The sequence below is a fragment of the Rattus rattus genome, chromosome 11 (assembly GCF_011064425.1).
Source record: "Rattus rattus isolate New Zealand chromosome 11, Rrattus_CSIRO_v1, whole genome shotgun sequence".
Classification (NCBI taxonomy): Eukaryota; Metazoa; Chordata; class Mammalia; order Rodentia; family Muridae; genus Rattus; species Rattus rattus.
The window spans coordinates 24,092,127-24,113,672 of NC_046164.1; the positions used below are offsets into that span (position 1 = coordinate 24,092,127).

General features: G+C 43.0%; 1 protein-coding gene across 3 annotated transcripts in view; it reads left to right on the forward strand.

Moving 5' to 3' along the window:
* The window catches only part of Limch1 (LIM and calponin homology domains 1), a 309,300-nt gene that overhangs the window by 220,199 nt on the left and 67,555 nt on the right, over window positions 1-21,546 (forward strand). For 2 of the 3 annotated variants that reach the window (XM_032915969.1, XM_032915970.1), the window contains exons 7-8: window positions 6,030-6,225; window positions 15,665-15,917. In XM_032915969.1, the coding sequence (XP_032771860.1) occupies window positions 6,030-6,225; window positions 15,665-15,917 (449 nt within the window). Of the gene's footprint in view, window positions 1-5,496; window positions 5,683-6,029; window positions 6,226-15,664; window positions 15,918-21,546 lie in introns of those variants that run through there. The other variant, XM_032915971.1, reaches the window with a different exon arrangement.

Here is a 21,546-nt window from a genome sequence, read left to right on the forward strand (position 1 = left end):
CAGATATTTACATTATGGTTCCTAACAATAACAAAGTTATAGCCATGACGTAGCACTGGAAATCATTTTGTGATTGGAAGTCACCACAACATGAGACTTGCAGCAGTAGACAGGTTGAGGACCACGGTCTTAAAGCTAATAGTCTTTGTATTTGCCCAAAGCCAGTCTGCCTGATGAATCTATTAATGGACAAAGCAAGGCTGGAAATATAGCTCAGGGTAGAGCACTTGCCTGGGATGCATTAGGCCCTGGGTCTGATCCCTTCCACTGGGAAAAAAATGCATTTATGTTGGCATATAAAACAAATATATCCATAGAGGAAGCACAACATGCTGTATCTTTTCCTGAGTTCTCTAATGCCCTGTAAGCTTTCTTTTGTCTAACTATTCAGAGGGTCATTTCTGACCTGGAGTTGGGGATGTTAAATAGTTGCTTCTATGTTGACGTGCACTAGGGTAATACTAGATGGGTCATCTGTTGAAACCGTATTTAGATCTCACAGCTCTGCTGATAGACCGGGAAAGAACCTAGTCTGCTCTGCTAGGGTCCCGTCCTACTGAGACGATGCCTTCAGTTGCCTGGGGTTGACAGCTGCTTCTCTTTTGAGTGAGTGTAGACAACATTACAGGATATGGTTCAGTGGTTAGCTCTGCTGGGCAACGTATGGCTCTTCCCACCTGGGGCCACCCGTGGTCCTCCTATGTCATAGCCCTGTTTGAGAAAAGATGGCCTGGCAGACTCTGGGCTCTCCAAATGCTGGCAGTATTTTATGTATGGTCGGTGTTCTATCATGGTCTCACTTATGATTGAGTTCGATGGCAAACTGCAAAAAAAAACCTTTAAAATAAAAGCAGAGAGGGGTGTTTTATTTCTTCTCATATGAGTGAGATTTAGGTGTGAGCAAAGCAAGCAATCCAGAGCTGGTGCGGGAGCTCTCCTCCTGGGTGATGCCAGAAAGCCCAGGCCTTTGTATCTATCCCCCGCATCACTATCCTCAACCCACGCCTTCTCCCTGCGGCCTCAAGCTAACTGCTCAGACTTTTCTAGATGACATGTGCCATTCAAGACAAGAGGAAGGAGGAACGGGAAGGGCCTATCCTTTGAGCACACCTTTTGAAAATTCCACACTGCTGCATCCCGCTGTGCTTTGATTGTCGCCTATAAAACTCACACTGGACCTTAACTGCTATGGCGGTGACAGGAGATGTGCTATTTGGCCACAGGGAGTACTCTCTCACAAATGGATTGATGCTCTTGTCCTCAGAGCAGGGGTTTCTATCCCAACCCTATTACCAAGGCAACCTCTCCAGTGTGCATGCATTCTCTAGGTAGCGACTGGCTTCTGCCATGTTATAGAGACCCTTATGCCAGCACCTTGATATTGGATTTACCAGACGTCAGAACTTCGATAAGTAAATTCTCTTAAATGCACCTTGTCTGTGGCATTCTGTTATAGCAGCAGAGAATGGGCGATTACAGCTTCCAGCTCACGTCTCATTATTTTGATGTAGGTCACATATTCATATCCATCTGTGACTCAAGACTAGGAAACGAAAGGCTTTATTTATTTTTAAAATCTTACTAGACGAGAAGTAGACAGATTTAGTGGGTTCCTCTGTACATAGATGAATAAATTTGAAATTAAATCTGTGTCTTTCTTAAAGGGAACCAATTAGAAAATTTTGATATTCACTTTTTTTCTAGTGGAAAATGTGCACAAAACCAGGCACTATAGGGTATTTCTTGTACACTTAACATATAGAGAGCCCTTAACAAAGAGTCTTGCACACTCAGTAGTGTGACACCAAGCTTCAGTATATCAGGGAAGACCTGTGGAAGGAAGGGTGTCCAAGATAAATAAAGGGATTTGCTACAAGAACCGTGCCATGGAAGCGGGCATTTAGTCTTCAGGGTTGTGAACAATGCAGGTTACTTCTCCATGCCCTTTGCTCATCGTTCCTCATTTCTCCTGGGATTCCTTCTCCTTCCTGCAAGCCAGTCAACCCTCATAAAGGGATGTGGCCAAGTGCACCTACAGGGAAGATGCTCCTAATTGCTTCTGTGAAAGCTAGGGAAGCATTTCCTCCAGTCCCACAGGTATAATTCGAAGGAATGGCTGTCCTGTTCCTACACCAGTCATTGTGACCTGGGGTCGCATGGAGTGCCCACCCCATTCCTGTCCCTAGAGGTGAGAGCACCAATAGAAGAAAGGGATAAGGTGGGGTGGGATGACTGGCAAACAAATGCAAGAGAAATAAATGTACAAAATAGCCACCAGCATACTCATCCCTCAACTCGGTATCTAAGAAACCTTCTTAGCAAGTAACTTATTGTAAGTAACCTTTTTCTGTTTATCTCTGGTCTTCCCTATCAGAACACAGGTTCCTACACATGGGGTGTCTGTTGATTTATTTTTATGGTGCTATGTCCCCAGGGCTAGAATACTACCTAGAAGGTACTTGGGCAATATCAGTAGAATGAATTGCTTCCACAACCAGTGTGATGAGTGAGGATTGGGCTATCACGCTGGGGGAGCTAAACCTCAGACATGTTGGAGCAGTGCTCAGCCACCCCGTAAATCACACAGCAAGGGGGAAACTGCTGAGCTGTCCAGAGAAGGCATCTGGAGTGTCTTAGATACCATCAGTCATCCGCAGGCTCTTACTGCCTCACATGAGTGATCACAGAGGGACTAAGAGGAAGGGGGATTAGTGAAAGAAGCCTAGAGCTCTTGGAGGCTAGCAGCTGCTCATTCCTGTAGGGACACCCTTTCACAGAGGCATGAGCACTTACTACACTACATTGCATTCCTGTCAGTCTATCCTACTGACCCTTGAGAGCTCCATGGAAGATGGGAGCAACAGGGCTCCAAGATAAAGGCAGACAATTCGGTTAGAGCCCATGAAGGATGTTTGTTGGTTTATAATTTCTACCCTTCTCCAACGCCTCACTGTATAGCACTCAAAAAAAGAAAGGGGGGAGGAAGGAAGGGAAGGGGAAGGGGAAGAAGAAGGGCAAGGCAAGGCAAGGCAAGGCAAGGCAAGGCAAAGCATGGTGACTTAATTGAAATCAGTAAAACTTCTAGTCCAGGCGATAGCCACCATGTTTTTATTTTAGGCTAACAAGTCAGCCTATTGTTTTACCTGTAGGGGTCCTGGGAGGCCATCTTGGTGAGTGATGGCCACCATGATCTGCTTTCTACTCTTCCAACTATCCATGCCATTTTTCCCCCACTGAGGATTCAATCTTGGCTCACTACATAGTCATGAACATGGTGAACTTTCTATTTTTCCTCCCCATGAGCATCAGGGAGAAAGCTGCTGAGGTTCCAAGATGCTCCTCCATCACTTGAGATGTGGGGAAGACCAGGGCGTCAAGGGAAGCCTTTCTGATTTATTTTCTTGAAATTTCAGTTTTGCCATGCTGCACCAAGCAGGCCGAAAGCATGTCAATTCCAACCGTAAGCATTAGCCCTACCCTGAGTGTCTGTCTTTGTGAGGCATCTAGACAGAGAAAGAGCAAACCAGTGTATGGAGGGCGGTGTCTTTATAAATACTGTATACTTTCTATGTTAAAATGTGCATGGCTCGTTGAAGAACTAGTAGTTAACAGCATTGCTGATATATTTTAAACCATTATCATACATCATGCCCTGTTCTGAATACTTTCCATATATTTCATGTTTAATTGTCCCAGAAACCCTGTTGGATGGCTGTCACTGCTAAGTCCCATTTTATAGATGAAGACCCATGAGGTGTCATGAGCAGCCTAATGCCACACAGCTGGCAAGATTTAAACCTAATCATTATGGCTTCTGAAGCTGAGCTTTTAACCATGACCCTAACCTGCATCACTCTGTGATGTTTCTACTTCAGTGATTCTGTCAGAAGCAGCGTTAACTCAGAGGCATAATAACCCAGATTGGCAGCATGGACCATGCAAGGAGGCTGGCAGCATCCAGTCCTGAGCCATCTTGTCAGTCCCAGAGATGAACAGTTTCAGGTTTTATTTTTATGTATTTACCATTTACTGTGTGACTTCAGTTAAAGTGACTCCCTGGTTCTTTTTTTTTTTCCCTATAAAATAGGGATGCTGTTAACATGATATGCAAAATCATTACCCAGATATATAGTAAGCGTTCAATAAAAATTAACTTCGTATTTTCAGCCATTTGGTAGATGAGTAATTTAACAATAATAACTTCTGTTCCCTAAGAAGCTAAATTCGAGTTTCTGTCTAATTCAGGTCTATATTTTTCAGTGAGTCATGAGTTCGTTTTTAACTTCTCGGTTCTGGGTTTTGTTCCAGAATCTGGTTAACTTTTGACCTGTAAGTAAACAACCTTAATTTCCATAACCGGCATTTCTGCCTTCCTAGCGCAGCAGCTCTCAACTTAGGGGTCGTGACCCTTTTGGAGGCTGAATGATCCTTTCACAGGGGTCACATATCAGATATCCTGGGCATCAGATATTTACATTATGACTCATTACAGTAGCAACATTACAGTTATAAAGAAGCAATGACATAATATTATGGTGGGGGTGTCTCTTCAACATGAGGTGCTGTATTAAAGGGTTGAAGCACCAGGAGGACTGAGAAACATTGCTTTAGAGCATCTGTTGCTGGACTCACCCAGGCACTTAAGCACCTATAGTTGGGGGGCATTAATCAGTTGGGGGCTGCAGGGTTGGTGTTCCTCCCAGCCCTGCCCACTCTTTCCTCCTGGTGGTAAACCTGAGTGTGCCTTGTGAATTGCAGTCATTCTAGACCCCATGCCCATTTCCCTGAGATTTGAGATGGATCAAAAGATACCCCCCCCCACACACACACACACACCACCTCTGTAATTGCCAGAAGCAGCCAGCAAAGATACTTCCTGCAAGGACACCGTCTCCCAGGGCCACCTCAGACAGAATAGACCAGCTTCACAAACTGCAAACATGGAGAACATTGATTTTTTTTTTCTTCTTTCCATCGGGAATGCAGAGGGGACCTCCATGTGCATCCCGGGGGAAATCCACGGGGCAGCATTCCAGTCTTTGTCCGTGAGGGTATACTCCTCTGCTGTGTAATCCCCAGTCTTGATTTCTAGCGAGCGTCTCGGGGATATCAAGCGGAGGGTTATCTTTGAGTGACTGGAGTTATTTTTGTTTTCTTCAGCCCGCTCTATTGTAATGAACGTGAAGGCACTGGCGGGAACAAGGCTTTCATTATAATACGAGGGTGAGGATGGCTTTGACTGACCTTTCTTCTGCTGGAGTTTCAGTGTTTTAGTCTGTGCCTCTTGTGCTGGAAAGAATTTATAATCACAGGCTGTCAAAGACAGCCATTGTTCTCCCCACTCTGAACATGTGGGTCAGCCACAAGTGCCTGCAGCTCCCCCAACGCCAGGAGCTGGCGGGGAGAGAGCCTGCCTGGATTCTTCTGTGGCATCAGGAAAAGCATTTTGCATATTTTTCATTGCCTTTTTTTTTTTTTTTTTTTAACTTTTGCCTCAGAAAGACAGCTCGCTTTCAGAGCAGGAATTTCCCTCCAAGGTAGCAGGAGGTAGAAGCATGCTGCTCCGCGATTTTACAGCTTTCATTCTGCCCGTGTTTGCCAGAGACCATAACCCGGGGCAGTGGCACTGAACTAGGGACTCCTCTGTCCCACAGACATGCGGTTATGGATCCTGAAAGACAGGTCAAAGTTTTTATCTTTTTGTCAATGATCGTTGCATTCTTGTGAATCCAAACTTTGTGATTCTCTGTATTTATCTACTTAAAAATAAAAAGCTATGAGATGTGAGTTACTTGGGGATTTTTTTTCCAAGTTGTGCATGCTATTCTAATTGAAAGGACGGATCAGAAAAAAATGTTGAGGAATTGAATAATCACTGTTGATGATCATTAGTCTCTTATGCTAACTGCTACGACTTTGCCACACAGATTGTCCATGCAAGTATCTTCCCAGACCACTGGAAGCCAGTTAGGATATATATATGTATGTTGCAGTCATATCTGAAATTCTTTCGTTTTATTTTGGGACAGGAGACTGATGACATTGAAAGCCCCAAGCGCAGCATCCGAGACAGTGGCTACATCGACTGCTGGGACTCTGAACGCAGCGACTCCCTCTCTCCTCCTCGCCACGGCCGGGATGACTCCTTTGACAGCCTGGATTCTTTTGGCTCCCGCTCCAGGCAGACACCTTCGCCAGATGTAGTTCTCAGGGGAAGCAGTGATGGTAAGGTTTGATCTTCAGACACCGAACATCTTGAAATGAATCATTAACAGGAGTTTCAGGGTCAAGGGTGGAGAGCTGGGTGCTTGGAAAGGCAAACTCCATTTCCACCTGGCTGGAGCCTGGCGATTCTATAAACTGGTTGGGGGGGGGGCTCTGTTGTTTTTCATGGCTTTCAGAATTTTGATTGGCTTTGCCAGGAGCTCATTTGAACACTGCCTAAGTGAGCATATCTTCTGCTGGAAAATGTGTTACATCATTCTTCCCTGGGTCTCACTGAATCAAGATGCTGTGCAAACCATTAGCTCATAAAGTGTGCTGAAGTTTATATACTGGGGATACAAGGAAGGGAAATGTTTAGTGAGGAACACAGTGTGTAAGCAAAAAATGGTACTGCTCCCCAGGGAACTAGACGTGTGCTTTATGTCCTTAAGAAATCTCTAGGGCCTGGGGCTGTGCCCTTCTTGATTGGCACCTGTCTTATTGATCAATTCGATGCTTAGCACATCTGACTGGTGGTCTAGGTTAGTGCAAATACCCACGAATGCATAATGTACACCCAGACTGCCTATTGGCCCCCGAGTCTGGATTTGTTTTTTATGTAAACCTTGTGAAACTTGTATGGAATGACCAATGTTTTCTCTACAGAAATGTGTGGTCCTGTAGGCTGCTATGAGTTCAGTGACTGTTAGAGGGACTCTCTTGTACCTTTGACTTTTCAGGAGGCAGGTGGCTTGTTCCTGCCTGTATAGACTTGTAGAAAGACAGCAAGGCTGGTGGGGTATTTTGTGATGTTGTTATTTCTATTTTTGCGTATGTCTCTGTGATAGTATTTTTGGACATTCTTCTACTGTCTGAGATCAAGGTTATCTTTTGTGGCCAATGTTGCTTTCTGACATAAGATTCTTGTAGTAGTTTTTTGTTGTTGTTTGTTTGTTTGTTTTTATGAAGTACTAGGGATTGATCCTCGGGCCTTGCAAGTTCTAGGTGAGTGGTGTACCACTGAGCTATGTCCCAGCCCGTCAGCCATTGAAGTCACTGCCATACTTGAGTATTTCACAGATCCAGGTTCTAAGTTTGATGTCTAGCACCCTGTATCTCATTTAATGTTCAGCGTAGGCATCTAATCCCATCTTAATTCATCCTTGCTCAGTGTGGGAGACACCTGTTTTATCAATCACTTCAATGCTTAGCACATCTGACTGGTGTTATAGGCGTGCCTTCAGGAGTTTAAGTCTTTGTTCCGATATTTCCAATTGACAAAAACCACTGAAGGTCTCATAGTTTAGCCTCAAGAAAGTGTGGATCCAAACGGGTGCTCTTAGTTCACCCAGGCTACTTTGTGCCATAGAAGCTGTATTCTAGAGTCCCTGAGCAAATGTGTTTGCTCAGAACGTACACTTTTCAGCAGATTAGCCTCAGGGCCACATAGCGTGTGACTCCTAAAGAATTCCATGGTACATTGTGAGCTGCTTGAAAACTATTTCTGAAATTTTATTTGACATCCTAAGTACCACCCACAAGCCCTGGAAGTTAAAATACCAAGTTTGGGATGTAATTATGCTGCAATAGGACCCAAGCATGGCTTTGCTTTTACAAAACCCATCTCAACCAAACCCTTTCGCCCATATTGCTTGCTTCAACTTTAAAGATAGGACTTTACCACCTTTTTTTTTTTCCATAACTGGTTCTATAGATGCCTTAGTCTGTCACTAGCTTTGAGGCGTTCAGAGTTTACATCGCGTCTTGAAAGGATTTGAGGTGGCGGTTAGTGATACCAACTAGAACATCCCAAAGCACAGTTTGGTTGCAGCCATTCAGGCTGATGAACCAGAGCCGACTGGCAAATGCTTTCTCTGTCAGGCAGACGATGTGGACTACAGCATCTTCCACACGTGTCACCAGTCGGATAGCTTAAGGCTCATCAAGACCTACCAAAGCTTTAAAAGCAAAACCACCACCACATTTCTTAATCTTCCTCTAAAAATTCAGTGTAATTTTTGCCAAATACACATCAATTCTATAAAGCTTTTCTGTATATTCCTTTAAAATAACGCTAATCAGTAAGAACGTTAGTTCTAATGAGTGGTTCCACATTTGGAAGACTTTTTTTTTTTTAAAGTGTGTCTTGAAATTTTTTTGTCCCAAGACTCACAACCAACATGGGGCAGCTTTCACATAGCATTCTTTGCCTTTATATTGGGTCCGTCTGGAGGGCTTCGACTTTGCCATTATGAGTGGGTACCCATTGACCAATTCAAAGAAGATAAACCATATTCAGAAGAGTCACGATTCTGGGAGGTGGGTGCAGTCTCCTGGTAGGAAGTCTGTGAGCAACAGGCTTGCTTCGGCCACTTTATATTGCAGCCAGGTACTCGGGGCATCCTTCAACCTCTACTAGCAGCCTCCACAGCCCCCACAGAACTCCAGTGAAAAGGAAACGCAACCTTGCATTCATGTACACTGAAAGTTAGTAACATCGTAAATATGATTCAAGTATCCCTATGTTTTATTGAAAAGATGTCTTCCAAAATGGAAATAAAGAAAAAGCAAAAGTAAAGTGCTAGAAGAAAATTCAAAGGTGTTTGTGACTTGGGAGTACTTGGCAAATAGGTGGAAAGAAGAGGACGCAGGGAAGGACGTAGGGAAGTAGAATGGCTTTAAATCGCTTGTAGCCACATGGAAAAGATGAGTAAGACTTTGATAAAATAATGACGTGCCCTGGGCTCTGTTATGTTTTTCTAACTTTGAACATTCAGAGAGAAGCCAACCCTAGTAAATTTCCATGCCCACCAAATCAAGTGAAATCAAAGGCTTTCGCAAGCCTAGCCTGACAGTATGCAGGCAGGCACACGGTGCCAGCCTTTCTGAGAGAGGTCCTCACAACACTCGAGGGTCAAGCAAGTGCTATCTCTGGTAGGCCATGGGAGCCTAGTGTACAGGGACTTTAAACTCCCAGGGCCACGGAGTGGTGGGACTGAAAAGTGGTCTTGGCTGTGAGTCTATGAAGCAGCCCACCTCACACACAGCTAAGCCATTCTGCCCTGGGACACTGGCAAGTGAACACCCCTTAAAATGTCCATTGAGACCATTCGGAGAGTAACTCAGTAGAGGAAAGAGCTGTACTTACAAGTAGTGTGTTTTAATAATATGTTTCATAATATTTTAGATATTACACGGAAATATGGCTTGAGTTCTATAGGTTTTTAGAGCTGAAGAATCCAGGGTAATCTAACCATCACTAAGTTGTCAAGGTATACGGAGAACTTAACTGCCTTCGTTCTTCTATCAGCACAGGGTAGTATTCCCCTAGTCAGGACTCTTTTTTTCCAATTGATAAGATATAATTGCCCACCTAAGCATACAAAGCCTGGTACACATCCATCCCTTAAAAACATTCATAACAACCTGTAAAGGTACAGCATGGTATCTTTTTTTTTAATGTATTGAAATAGATTAGTGTTTTTTCCATCTTTATTAAATTGGGTTTTTTTATTTACATTTCAAATGTTATTCTCTTTCCCGGTTTCCATGCCAACATTCCCCTAACCCCTCCCCCTCCCATTCTATATGAATGTTCCCCTCCCAATCTCCCCATTACCACCCTCCTCCCAAGAATCATGTTCACTGGGGGTTCAACCTTGGCAGTACCAAGGGCTTCCCCTTCCACTGGTGCTCTTACTAGGATATTCATTGCTACCTATGAGGTTGGAGCCCAGGGTCAGTCCATGTATAGTCTTTGTGTAGTGGCTTAGTCCCTGGAAGCTCTGGTTGCTTGGCCTTGTTGTTCATTTAGTTTAATGTTAGCAACTGGTTTGCTGTATATGGCTTTTACTATGTTTAGGTATGGGCCTTGAATTCCTGTTCTTTCCAGGACTTTTATCATGAAGGGGTGTTGAATTTTGTCAAATGCTTTCTCAGCATCTAATGAAATGATCATATGGTTTTTATCTTTCAGTTTGTTTATATAGTGGATTACATTGATGGTTTTCCGTATATTAAACCATCCCTGCATACCTGGGATGAAACTTACTTAATCATGATGGATGATTGTTTTGATGTGTTCTTGGATTCGGTTTGCAAGAATTTTATTGAGTTTTTTGCGTCAATATTCATAAGGGAAATTGGTCTGAAGTTCTCCTTCTTTGTTGGGTCTTTGTGTGGTTTAGGTATAAGAGTAATTGTAGCTTCATGGAAGGAATTTGATAGTGCTCCATCTGTTTCAATTTTGTGGAATAGTTTGGATAGTATTGGTATGAGGTCTTCTATGAAGGTCTGATAGAATTCTGCACTGAACCCATCTGGACCTGGACTCTTTTTGGTTGGGAGACTTTTAATGATTGCTTCTATTTCTTTAGGAATTATGGGGTTGTTGAAATGGTTTATCTGTTCCTGATTTAACATTGGTACCTGGAATCTGTCTAGGAAATTGTCCATTTCCTCTAGATTTTCAAATTTTGTTGAATATAGGCTTTTGTAGTAGGATCTGATGATTTTTTGAATTTCCTCTGATTCTGTTGTTATGTCTCCCTTTTCATTTCTGATTTTGTTAATTTGAACACACTCTGTGTCCTCTGGTTAGTCTGGCTAAGGGTTTATCTATCTTGTTGATTTTCTTAAAGAACCAGCTTTTTTCTGTTGATTCTTTGTATAGTCCTTTTTGTTTCTACTTGGTTCATTTCAGCTCTGAGTTTGATTATTTCCCGCTTTCTACTCCTCCTGGGTGTATTTGCTTCTTTTTGTTCTAGAGCTTTTAGGTATGCCGCCAAGCTGTTGATACATGCTCTCTCCTGTTTCTTTCTGCAGGCACTCAGAGCTATGAGTTTTCCTCTTAGCACAGCTTTCATTGTGTCCCATAAGTTTGGGTATGTTGTACCTTCATTTTCATTAAATTCTAAGAAGTCTTTAATTTCTTTCTTTATTTCTTCCTTGACCCGGTTATCATTGAGTAGCACATTGTTCAACTTCCATGTATATGTGGGCGTTCTTCCCTTATTGTTATTGAAGACCAGCTTTAGCCTGCGGTGGTCTGATAGGACGCATGGGATTATTTCTATCTTTCTGTATCTGTTGAGGCCTGTTTTTTGCCCGATTATATGGTCAATTTTGGAGAAAGTACCATGAGGTGGTGAGAAGAAGGCATATCCTTTTGTTTTAGGATAGAATATTCTACAAATATCTGTTAAGTCCATTTGGTTCCTGACTTCTGTTAGTCTGTCTATGTCTCTGTTTAATTTCTGTTTTCATGATCTGTCCATTGATGAGAGTAGGGTGTTGAAATCTCCTACTATTACTGTGTGAGGTGCAATGTGTGCTTTGAGCTTTAGTAAGGTTTCTTTTATGTAGGTGCCCTTGTATTTGGAGCATAGATATTTAGGATTGAGAGTTCATCTTGGTGGATTTTTCCTTTGATGAATATGAAGTGACCTTCCTTATATTTTTGGTGACTTTTGGTTGAAAATCGATTTTATTCGATGTTAGAATAGCTACTCCAGCTTGCTTCTTAGGACCATTTGCTTGGAAAGTTGTTTTCTAGCCTTTACTCTGAGGTAGTATCTGTCTTTGTCTATGAAGTGTGTTTCCTGTAGGCAGCAAAATGCTGGGTCCTCCTTACGTATCCAGTTTGTTAGTCTGTGTCTTTTTATTGGGGAGTTGAATCCATTGATGTTGAGAGATATTAAGGAATAGTGAATGTTGTTTCCTTTTATATTCTTATTTGGAGGTGAGATTTTGTTTGTATGCTTGTCTTCTCTTTGTTTTGTTGCAAAACGATTAGTTTCTGTCTTTTTCTAGGGTGTAGCTTGCCTCCTTATGTTGGACTTTACCATTTATTATCCTTTGTAGGGCTGGATTTGTAGAAAGATATTGTGTAAATTTGGTTTTGTCATTGAATATCTTGGTTTCTCCATCTATGTTAATTGAGAGTTTTGCTGGCATTTGTGTTCTCTTAGGGTCTACATGACTTCTGTCCAGGATCTTCTGGCTTTCATAGTCTCTGGTGAGAAGTCTGCTGTAATTCTGATAGGTCTGCCTTTATATGTTACTTGACCTTTTTCCCTTACTGTTTTTAATATTCTTTCTTTGTTTTGTGCATTTGGTGTTTTGACTAATGTGTGACGGGAGGAGTTTCTTTTCTGGTCCAATCTATTTGGAGTTCTATAGGCTTCTTGTATGCCTATGGGTATCTCTTTTTTTAGGTTAGGGAAGTTTTCTTCTATGGTTTTGTTGAAGATATTTACTGGTCCTTTGAGCTGGGGGTCTTCACTCTCTTCTATACCTATTATCCTTAGGTTTGATCTTCTCATTAAGTCCTGGATTTCCTGTATGTTTTGGACCAGTAGTTTTTTACGTTTTACATTATCTTTGACAGTTGTGTCAATGATTTCTATGGAATCTTCTGCTCCTGAGATTCTCTCTTCTATCTCTTGTATTCTGTTGGTGATGCTTGTATCTACAGCTCCTTGTCTCTTCCTTTGGTTTTCTATATCCAGGGTTGTCTCCCTTTGTGCTTTCTATTTCTATTTTTAATTCCTTCAACTGTTTGACTGTGTTTTCCTATAATTCTTTCAGGGATTTTTGTGTTTCCTCTCTAAGGGCTTCTACTTGTTTACTTGTGTTTTCCTGCATTTCTCTGAAGGAGTTCTTTATGTCTTTCTTAAAGTCCTCCATCGTCATGATCAAATGTGATTTTAAATCTAGATCTTGCTTTCTGGTGTGTTTGGATATTCAGTGTTTGCTTTGGTGGGAGAATTGGGCTCTGATGATGCGATGTAGTCTTTGTTTCTGTTGCTTGGGTTCCTGCGCTTGCCTCTTGCCATCAGGTTGTCTCTGGTGTTACCTTGTTCTGCTATTTCTAGCAGTGGCTTGACCATCCTATAGGCCTGTATGTCAGGAGTGCTGTAGACCTATTTTCCTGTTTTCTTTCAGCCAGTTATCAGAACAGAGTGTTCTGCTTTCAGGCCTGTAGTTGTTCCTGTCTACTGGCTTTCAGCTGTTCTTGTGGGTGTGTGTCCTGAGTCCACCAGGCAGGTCACTTGGAGCAGAAAAGTTGGTCTTACCTCTGGTCTCAGGCCTGAAGTCACTCCTCAGGGCTTGGTTTCAGCTCTCCATGAGGGCAGCAACCAGAAGGGCCTGCCCCTCCTTATTCGGGGTCCCTGTGCACAGGGGGCCCAGATGGCGCTAGGCGTTTTCCTCTAGAGTCATAAATGTGGGCATAGAGTAGTCTCCTCTGGCTTCCCAGGCGTGTCTGCCCCTCTGAAGGTCTAGCTCTCCCTCCCTCCCATAGGATTTGGGTTCAGGGATCTGTTTCACTGGGTCCCTTCAGATCAGGGCGCAGCTTGAGTGCCCCTATCTTCCGGTTCCCAGAGGCCCTATACAGTTTCCTCTTGGGCCAGGGATGTGGGCAAAGGTGGGCAGAAGTGGTGGTCTCTCCTGCCCTGCAATCTCAGGATTGCCCATACTTCTGGGTGATGAGCTCTCTCTCCCATGGGGTTTGGGAGCAGGGAGCTGTGGACCGGGATCAGCGAGGTTCAGGCGCCAGCTAGAACCTCTAGTCAGGTAATTTTAAGAAGACATTTTTTCCTCAGTGTTATGTGCTGACAGGACAGAATTTTGGGGTGTCTAGAGAGCAGATTCTAGTTTCCCTGAGCCAACAATAATCAGCCATGGGCAGGGGAGGGCCCTCCTGGCCCCTCTGAGCCTATTTCTATCTTTATAAAGAGAGGCTACTATCAAGCAGAGAAACAAATCCACATGCTTGGCAAGGCAAGGTGGCATATTTGTTTAAAGGCAACATTTTATTTTGACACTGATAGGTACACTTGTTAAGGCTTGTTGTGGGAAGGGAGCTAAGTAATGAATCAGACACTAACAAGTCAGGAAATGGCCAAAATTTCAGGAGAGAGGCTGTAAGCAAGTGCCATGAATAATTCATATTCTGAATATTCCACGTACAATGAGCAACTTGTTCACAGCCAATACTTTAAAGTCATAGACTTTTAGTCATCATTGTAGCATCTGATCTCCAGGGTAAGTCGTTTCACTCCAATCTCACAGAAGAGGACAGTCAAGTGTGTTAGAGACAAACTTAGGAAGCCACAGCTCATGTCTGATGGACCCGGAACTGTTACAACCTAAATATTAGGCAGCATGTGTTAAACACTAGGTGCCAGATACTGGACCAAGAATCATAGGTGGAATCAACCCTTCCAGTAGTCCCGTAAAGCAGATGACATCATTGCCCTCGTTTTACAGATTGGAAAATGGAGGCTTTAGTAGTCAGGTTAAAGACAAATAAATAGCAGGGCTGGAAATGAAGTGGATCTGACCTAAAACCTGGCACACTACTCCCTCTGCCTTGTTCCAGGTCTTGGCTTTCTTCTTAAGCGTAAATGTCTTTGTTACCAGCAGAGTCATGATTTCATTCTTGCATTCATTGATTAAGAGTTCAAGCATCATTAAAATAGCAGTTACTTATACAATCATGTTTGCCTTAACGATAGCTTCATTCTAACAGACCTTAGAAATCTAACAACATGAGACTCGGGCAAAAAAAAATATGTTGGCATTATTGGGGCTGTTATCTAGGGGCAAGGCTGATGTTGGCAGAGCCGAATTCCTTTACAGAAAACAAACAAGCAAACAGACTCTTTCAGCCAAACCATTTCCTGTAACCGAGCTTGAGATGCCATTGAATACACTGGCATGCTTTAGAAGTCTCTTGTTTTCAAAACAAAGGGAGGGAAAACTATGCTGGGGTGGGAGGGGGCATGATCATGAGTTGGAATGGACAGCAGGACAAAGATGGTCCCAGATCAGGAACCAAGAAAACTCCACGTAGAAGATGTAACTTCTTGGAAGACCAACCCTTAGTGACGTCCAACTGGTCACTTTTCTAAGTTCTGCCATTCTCATCTGTCTCTGCTACTAGATTATAATTTACACCTTCACCGTGTTCTGGATGGGGTGAAGATACACACAGACAAATAATTTCTAACACACACTTGTCAGAATGTCTAGTGCAGAGGACTCTGGCTGGAGATCAGTAAAATCCTCACTGGGGAACTGGTGAGATTTTCTTTTGAGTGCCAAAGCTCAAAGTTTGTCAGGCAAACAATTCTACACAGATGTGTCACTTACAGTAATTTCTGGCACACTTAAGCTTACCTCTATTTTGAAAAAAAAAAAAGGCATGCTTGTAGTTTTTTTGTTTTTTGTTTTGTTTTGTTTGTTTGTTTGAGTTTTTTGTTTTTTGTTTGTTTGTTTGTTTTTTGTTTTCCTCACTGAAATTTGAGGCCTTTATCCAGAGGAGGCTAATTTAGACTGTTTTCCAAGTTACTAACTCAAGGTTTGAATTCCAGAACACACGAGAGTCTATAGAAATGCTGTTGGATGTTTCTGCTAGCCCCACACACTTGATCAGTATTCATCCTCTGTTTTCCAGGAAGAGGAAGTGATTCTGAATCAGACTTGCCCCACCGGAAGTTGCCAGATGTGAAGAAAGATGATATGTCCGCACGACGGACTTCTCATGGTGAGCCGAAATCAGCAGTGCCTTTTAACCAGTACCTCCCGAACAAAAGCAACCAGACAGCCTATGTCCCAGCCCCTCTGAGAAAGAAGAAGGCGGAGCGGGAGGAATACAGGAAGAGCTGGAGTACGGCCACCTCCCCCCTGGGCGGGGAAAGGCCCTTCAGGTAGGAGTGAGGTTTCTGTTCCTTGATGTACCTTATGAAGGGATGAAAGTGGCCAATGCATCCCAGAGAGCTTGTCATAAAATGTTGATTTCATGAAGGTCCCTAGAATCTCACGTGGTGCGCAGTAGATATCCAACAAATCCTTTGCTGAGGAGCTGCTGCTCTGAGGCCAGTTCTGTTGACAGAATGTGGAAAACACGTCACATGGCCTACTGTGGAGTCTGCCCGATTTCTGATCCTGTTATAGTGGGTGTACAAAGATTATACAAAAATATTCTTAATGCTTTTCTATAGAACCAGCTCAGATAAGAGACACATGGAGAAAGCTTGAAGACTCAAGTGTAGACAAGTGTCACAATAAATACAAGATGTAGGGTATTTTGTTTTTAGAGAAGGAAACTATTCCCTTAATGTCTTTATTAATGTACATATTTATTCTGCAAGTATTTATTGAGTGTCTATTACATGCTGGATGCTGTATTTGGGGTCTAGGGGCCCAATAGTAAGATACTAAGAAACAGGTCCTGTCTTTATAAGGACTTAATATTTCATTATTATTATCTATGGTTTTCCCCACTAAGGAAATGCTTCTTAAAATTTGTATGTGTTGATCAAAACTAATGAATTTTACCTTTTACAGTAGAAAGGGTTTTTTGCTTTCAATATCGAGTTTTCAAGAGCCCTTGTTCAGTATGGAGGAGAAATGCATTGTAGGGATTAACTACACTAAGTTCACCTCACCTTAGCAGCATCCTATCCTGTGCTGTGACTATTTTTCTAAGTTAAAAGTGCTATCAAAATGCCTTAGAAGCGATGTCTAGTCCGTTTCCTGACCTGCCTGTTAGCTTGGTAAACCGTGTTGTCCGACTCACTAGTTACCCTGAAACCATAGAGGAGGAAGGGAGTGAAACAGGGTCTCCCACTGAAGATGACCCCAGCAGCCAGATGGACCCTGACGGGAAGCCTGAGTGTGGGTTAGAAGCTCCTCCCAGCAATGGTGAGGCGCAGTCCCCTGAGGATGCTGCTGCAGTGCCAGCTGCTATTCCTGAAGACAGAGAAGCTGTGGAAAGGCAAAAACGCAGAAGGCTGGAGCAAGCTGGGATCAAGGTCATGCCTGCAGCACAGCGCTTTGCCAGGTTAGCTCTGCCAGCTGAGGGCTGGGCTGGCCGGCCTTCTGCATGCCCGCAGGTTTGGATTCTGGCTAGCAAATTGGACTTCTCATCCTGTTACCCCAGTTCCTACGTGTCCATCCCATCAGTCGCCTCTGCTCTGGACAAATAGAAATAGATACTCTGCCTTTGGGGCATGTCTCTGCTAAGTCCTTGCCTACATTAAATGGAGATAAAGCAGGAGCTCCTCTCTGCTTCCTTAGACCCCATCCCTTCAGTCAGTTGTGTGGGCTGCAGGATTCACCTAGCAATAACATTCTATTTTCCTACTGCTTGTGTCTTGTTAACGTTCATCCCACTCCTAAATGGCTCATTACCCCATGGCCCATCATTAGAATAGGTTCAACATCTGGAAATAGAGGAAGGACGATCTATTCAGAGAGAACAACTGACTTACAAAAACCCATGGGTCTGCCTTCTCTTAAGGAGTAGTAAGGACCGAACTTGTCGGTGTGTTTTCAAAAGCTAAGACTGGTACAGTGACCTCTCTTCATTGCAGCTTAAAGGCATTAGCATACAGCGCGACTGACTTCATGAGGTGGGTGGGATGAAGTGTTTTAGCAGCCAGAGCTACAGAATTCTATGGGTCTACTGTCTTGTGGAGAGTTCCGAAAAGCTTGTTTCTTTTTTATGTAAGAAGCACAGTGAGCCCCACAAATAACCTTGCAGGCAACGCTCACCTACCGAATGGATGCTCAGAGCGATTTGACACTTGGAATTCATTCCACACCCATTTCTTCCTTTTCATTTTAAAGGTTAGGAACACACTCGTGTTTTCAGAGTAAGAAAAAAAGGATGGGTGATTGTATTAATTATTTTTCTTGGTGCTGTGAGAAAATATCTGACCTAAGCTACTGAAGGGAAGCATGATTTATTTTTGTTCATGGTCTCGGGGGATTTTAGTCCATGATGTCAGGGAAAGTGTGGAGGTGGGAGGGGTTTGGTCTTATTGACAGGTGCATGAAGCAGCCGGTTTTATTGTAATGAATGGGACCCATAAGGCCAAGCTACAGACCTCAACTTGTTCCCGGTGACTCACCTTGGCCAATCGTATCCCTTGCCCCAAAGGTTCTAGAATCTCTCAAGCAGGGTCACCATCTAGAGATCAAATCAACAAATACGTGAGCCAGTGGAGATTCTGGGGAGAGTTTACCTTCAAACCATAGCAACGATAGGAAGCAACCTATAGAGCTGGTCAGAGCTGACATGGCAGCCAGATTCAGGTACTTTGTCCATAGCACCGCATCTGATCCCACACGTGTGTTTCACTACATGCTCCCTCCGTGGTTATCTCCATGGACTAGTTCTTAGTTGGAATTTCCAGGGTTGGCTTTTATATATCTAATTGTAGGGAAACTTTTATTGGTTTAAAAAAGAATCTATTTCTTCTCATCCCTACCCAAATATTTAAGCTACCTACCCTAAACACTAGAAATTCTGGTGTAAAAATCCTACTTGTGTTATAAATAATTCTCTGAAATAATGAAGAATAATATCATACCATATCTTCTGAGTATTCACATATTCTTTGACTGTGTTGGACATGTGCTTTCCCTGTATCCTTCAAGCATCTACTTATCCCAGAGACCAAGCTAGAAGCTAAATACGGAAATGAATAGCATCCCATCACCACGGACCATATTTCCAACTTGTCTGTCTCCCCTCTTCAAGTTTAGAACACAGAGAAGATATTACTGAGTTATACAGATAAGACCATGAACAATCAAATCTGCACATCTTTGATGCACATACCTTTGTTTTTATCCTATCTGTGAATCCTTGGGAGGGTGAGCAAAGAGATGCTAAGACAAAGTTGTGTACAGGCTGGGAGTTCAGTAAGTGGCCTGCGCCACTCGGTAACTGCAAAGCGTATTTTACAGTAAAACATTGAATTTTTTGATAATGATTCTTATTCAATATATAGACATTTCGTCATGGTTTAAAATGTGGTTCTGGTGGGGATATTATATTTAGGTAGTCATTTTTTTGCTTCCTACATGTTTGCTGTTATCTGATTTAACTTTTTTATCTCTGTCATCCAAGTTAACTATGAAGCAGAAGTGTGCAGACCTGTTAAAGTCAACATGCCTCAAACTTTCTCACACTATTTAAATTCATGTTGAGGCAGCCATATTCCTAGAGACAGCCCCAACAGCAGCACCATATATCTGTTCTGGTCACCATGAGTTCATTTGCTAGACAGGTTTTCAGTTTCTAGTTCACTCCTAAAGGCATGACCACCATGCCACATACACATAGCACATGCCACATGCACATGAACATGCCACATGCACATGCCAGATGCCATATACACATGTCACATGCACCTGCCACATATACATACCGCATACACATATCACATACACATGCACATGAACATGCTACATGCACATGTACATGCCACATACACATGCTGCATACACATACCACATACACATATCACATACACATGCACATGAACATGCTACATGCACATGAACATGCCACATACACATGCACATGCCACATGCACATGCCCCCAACCCAGCACGTCTGCATTTTCTCACTTAACTTTTTCCAAGGCACAGTAGACTTGAGAGTCACCCTAAGTTTATCCACACTTAGGGTCCTGTTTTTAATGTGGCTGAAATTTGCTTAACTGGAATGAAATGCAAATCATGGGGAAAAAAACCAGAAACCAAACAAACAAAAAAAACCAACCAACCAACCAAACAAACAAAAACCCAAGACCCTCCGTGTGTGGGAAATGAACATATAAATCACTGAACCTATGCCAATGTCTCTCAAGGCATTTGACCCCAAGTCTCTTGTTTTGACATCCAGATGGATTCTGGTCATCACAGTTTTGGACCCAGCCAGAAGCTAAAGATAATTTTTGAGGCTGTTTCTCAGTTGGGAAAGACTTTGTCCAGGAAGTGCTGTACAAGAAATGGACCAACACATTAAAGGGTGGGAGCCAGCCTTTGTAGCCAGGCCACTTTTCTGTCTGCTTCTCAAGAGTCCTCACACACCTCGTTGTGTTACTTTTAAGCCACTATGCACACAGGTACAGTCATTCCACTTCCAACGATGTTAGAAGCCTAGAGGATCCACACTGCTTGTGGAAATATAAACCAGGAGGTGTCTAAGCATCGAGGAGCAGAACATAGGACTTCTCAATAAATGTGTGGCAGTTGATATTTATTAGAGTTTTCCATAGAAGTTAAAAAATTATATAAACTGCTTTTTCTTCTATTTTATTTTATGACCATGTTAACTTAATTAACCCTCCCCCATAAGATTCTGCAAAAGAAGCCAGATTCCTTTTTTAGAGGGTAAAATAAGAACCAAGATTCACTTCCCCTTAAATTAAAACACCATGGAGATTTGAGTTCTCTTATTTGGCGTTTCCCATTGGAGAAGTCAATTTTTTACTGAATTATAGGTTTCACGTGACTGTGCTCCTTTCCTAATTATTAGCATGTGTTTCATCACTCACTAGTTCTGCTAGTCTGTGGATGTTCTCAACCACGCCGTAATTAATGACAGAGGGGACAGCTCTCCAGGGAACAATCGACATTTTAGAAATCTTCAGAGGAAGAGCAGATGTAGCCCAGTGCCAGACACACTCTCTTCTACATCCCTCTCTACCAGATGCCGGCTCCCTGCTTCTTTCTGCACAGATCTCCCAGTCTAGGGACCAGACACAAGCATGACCTTTGTGACTCTGGATGTGTCTGCCATGCCTGGAGACAGGGTAACAGGGAGGTTTCTGCTGTTGCCCATGACATTCCCAAGAGAACGAACAGGCCTTTCTGGAGAGCCCAGTTTCTTTGAATAGAACAAACTCACTGCCAAGCCAAGCTGGCTGTTCACTGCCAAGTAAAAGAGGGTAAAAGGGAATGCCAGCTCTTCCTTAGTTTATTTATAGTGTGTGTGTGTGTGTGTGTGTGTGTGTGTGTGTGTGTGTGTGTGTGTGTGTGTGTTATATGCGTGTTTCTGTTCTTGAGCATACAGAGCCCAGAGGAGGGCATTGTGTGCATGGCTCTGTCATTCTCCAGCTTGTTCCTTAGAGCACAGTTTCTGGTTGAATCTGGAGCTAGGCTGCTGGCCAGAAAGTCCCAGTGGTGCCCTTATCTCTGCCCCTTACTCCAGCACTGAAGTCAGGGAAGCTCCCTCTTAAAGGCAAGCGAATAGCCACTCTCCTTAAGTGGGTGCTGCAGATTTAAAGCCAGGTCCTCTCGCTCGTGCAGCAAGGGTTCATCTACAAGCTGGCTCCCCAGCTCCCCACCCCCTTCCTTAGTTTTAACCATTATCTCATATGCTTTGAAATATATAAATAAACCTTAGACACTCAGAGACAAACATTTTTTTCCTGCCCTATCCCATGCACTGGGCCCTTAATCTCTCCTGTCATGATAGCATTCCTTTTTTCCTTCCTTTTTTTTAAACATGAGGCTGGCAGGGTTGCCAGGCTATAA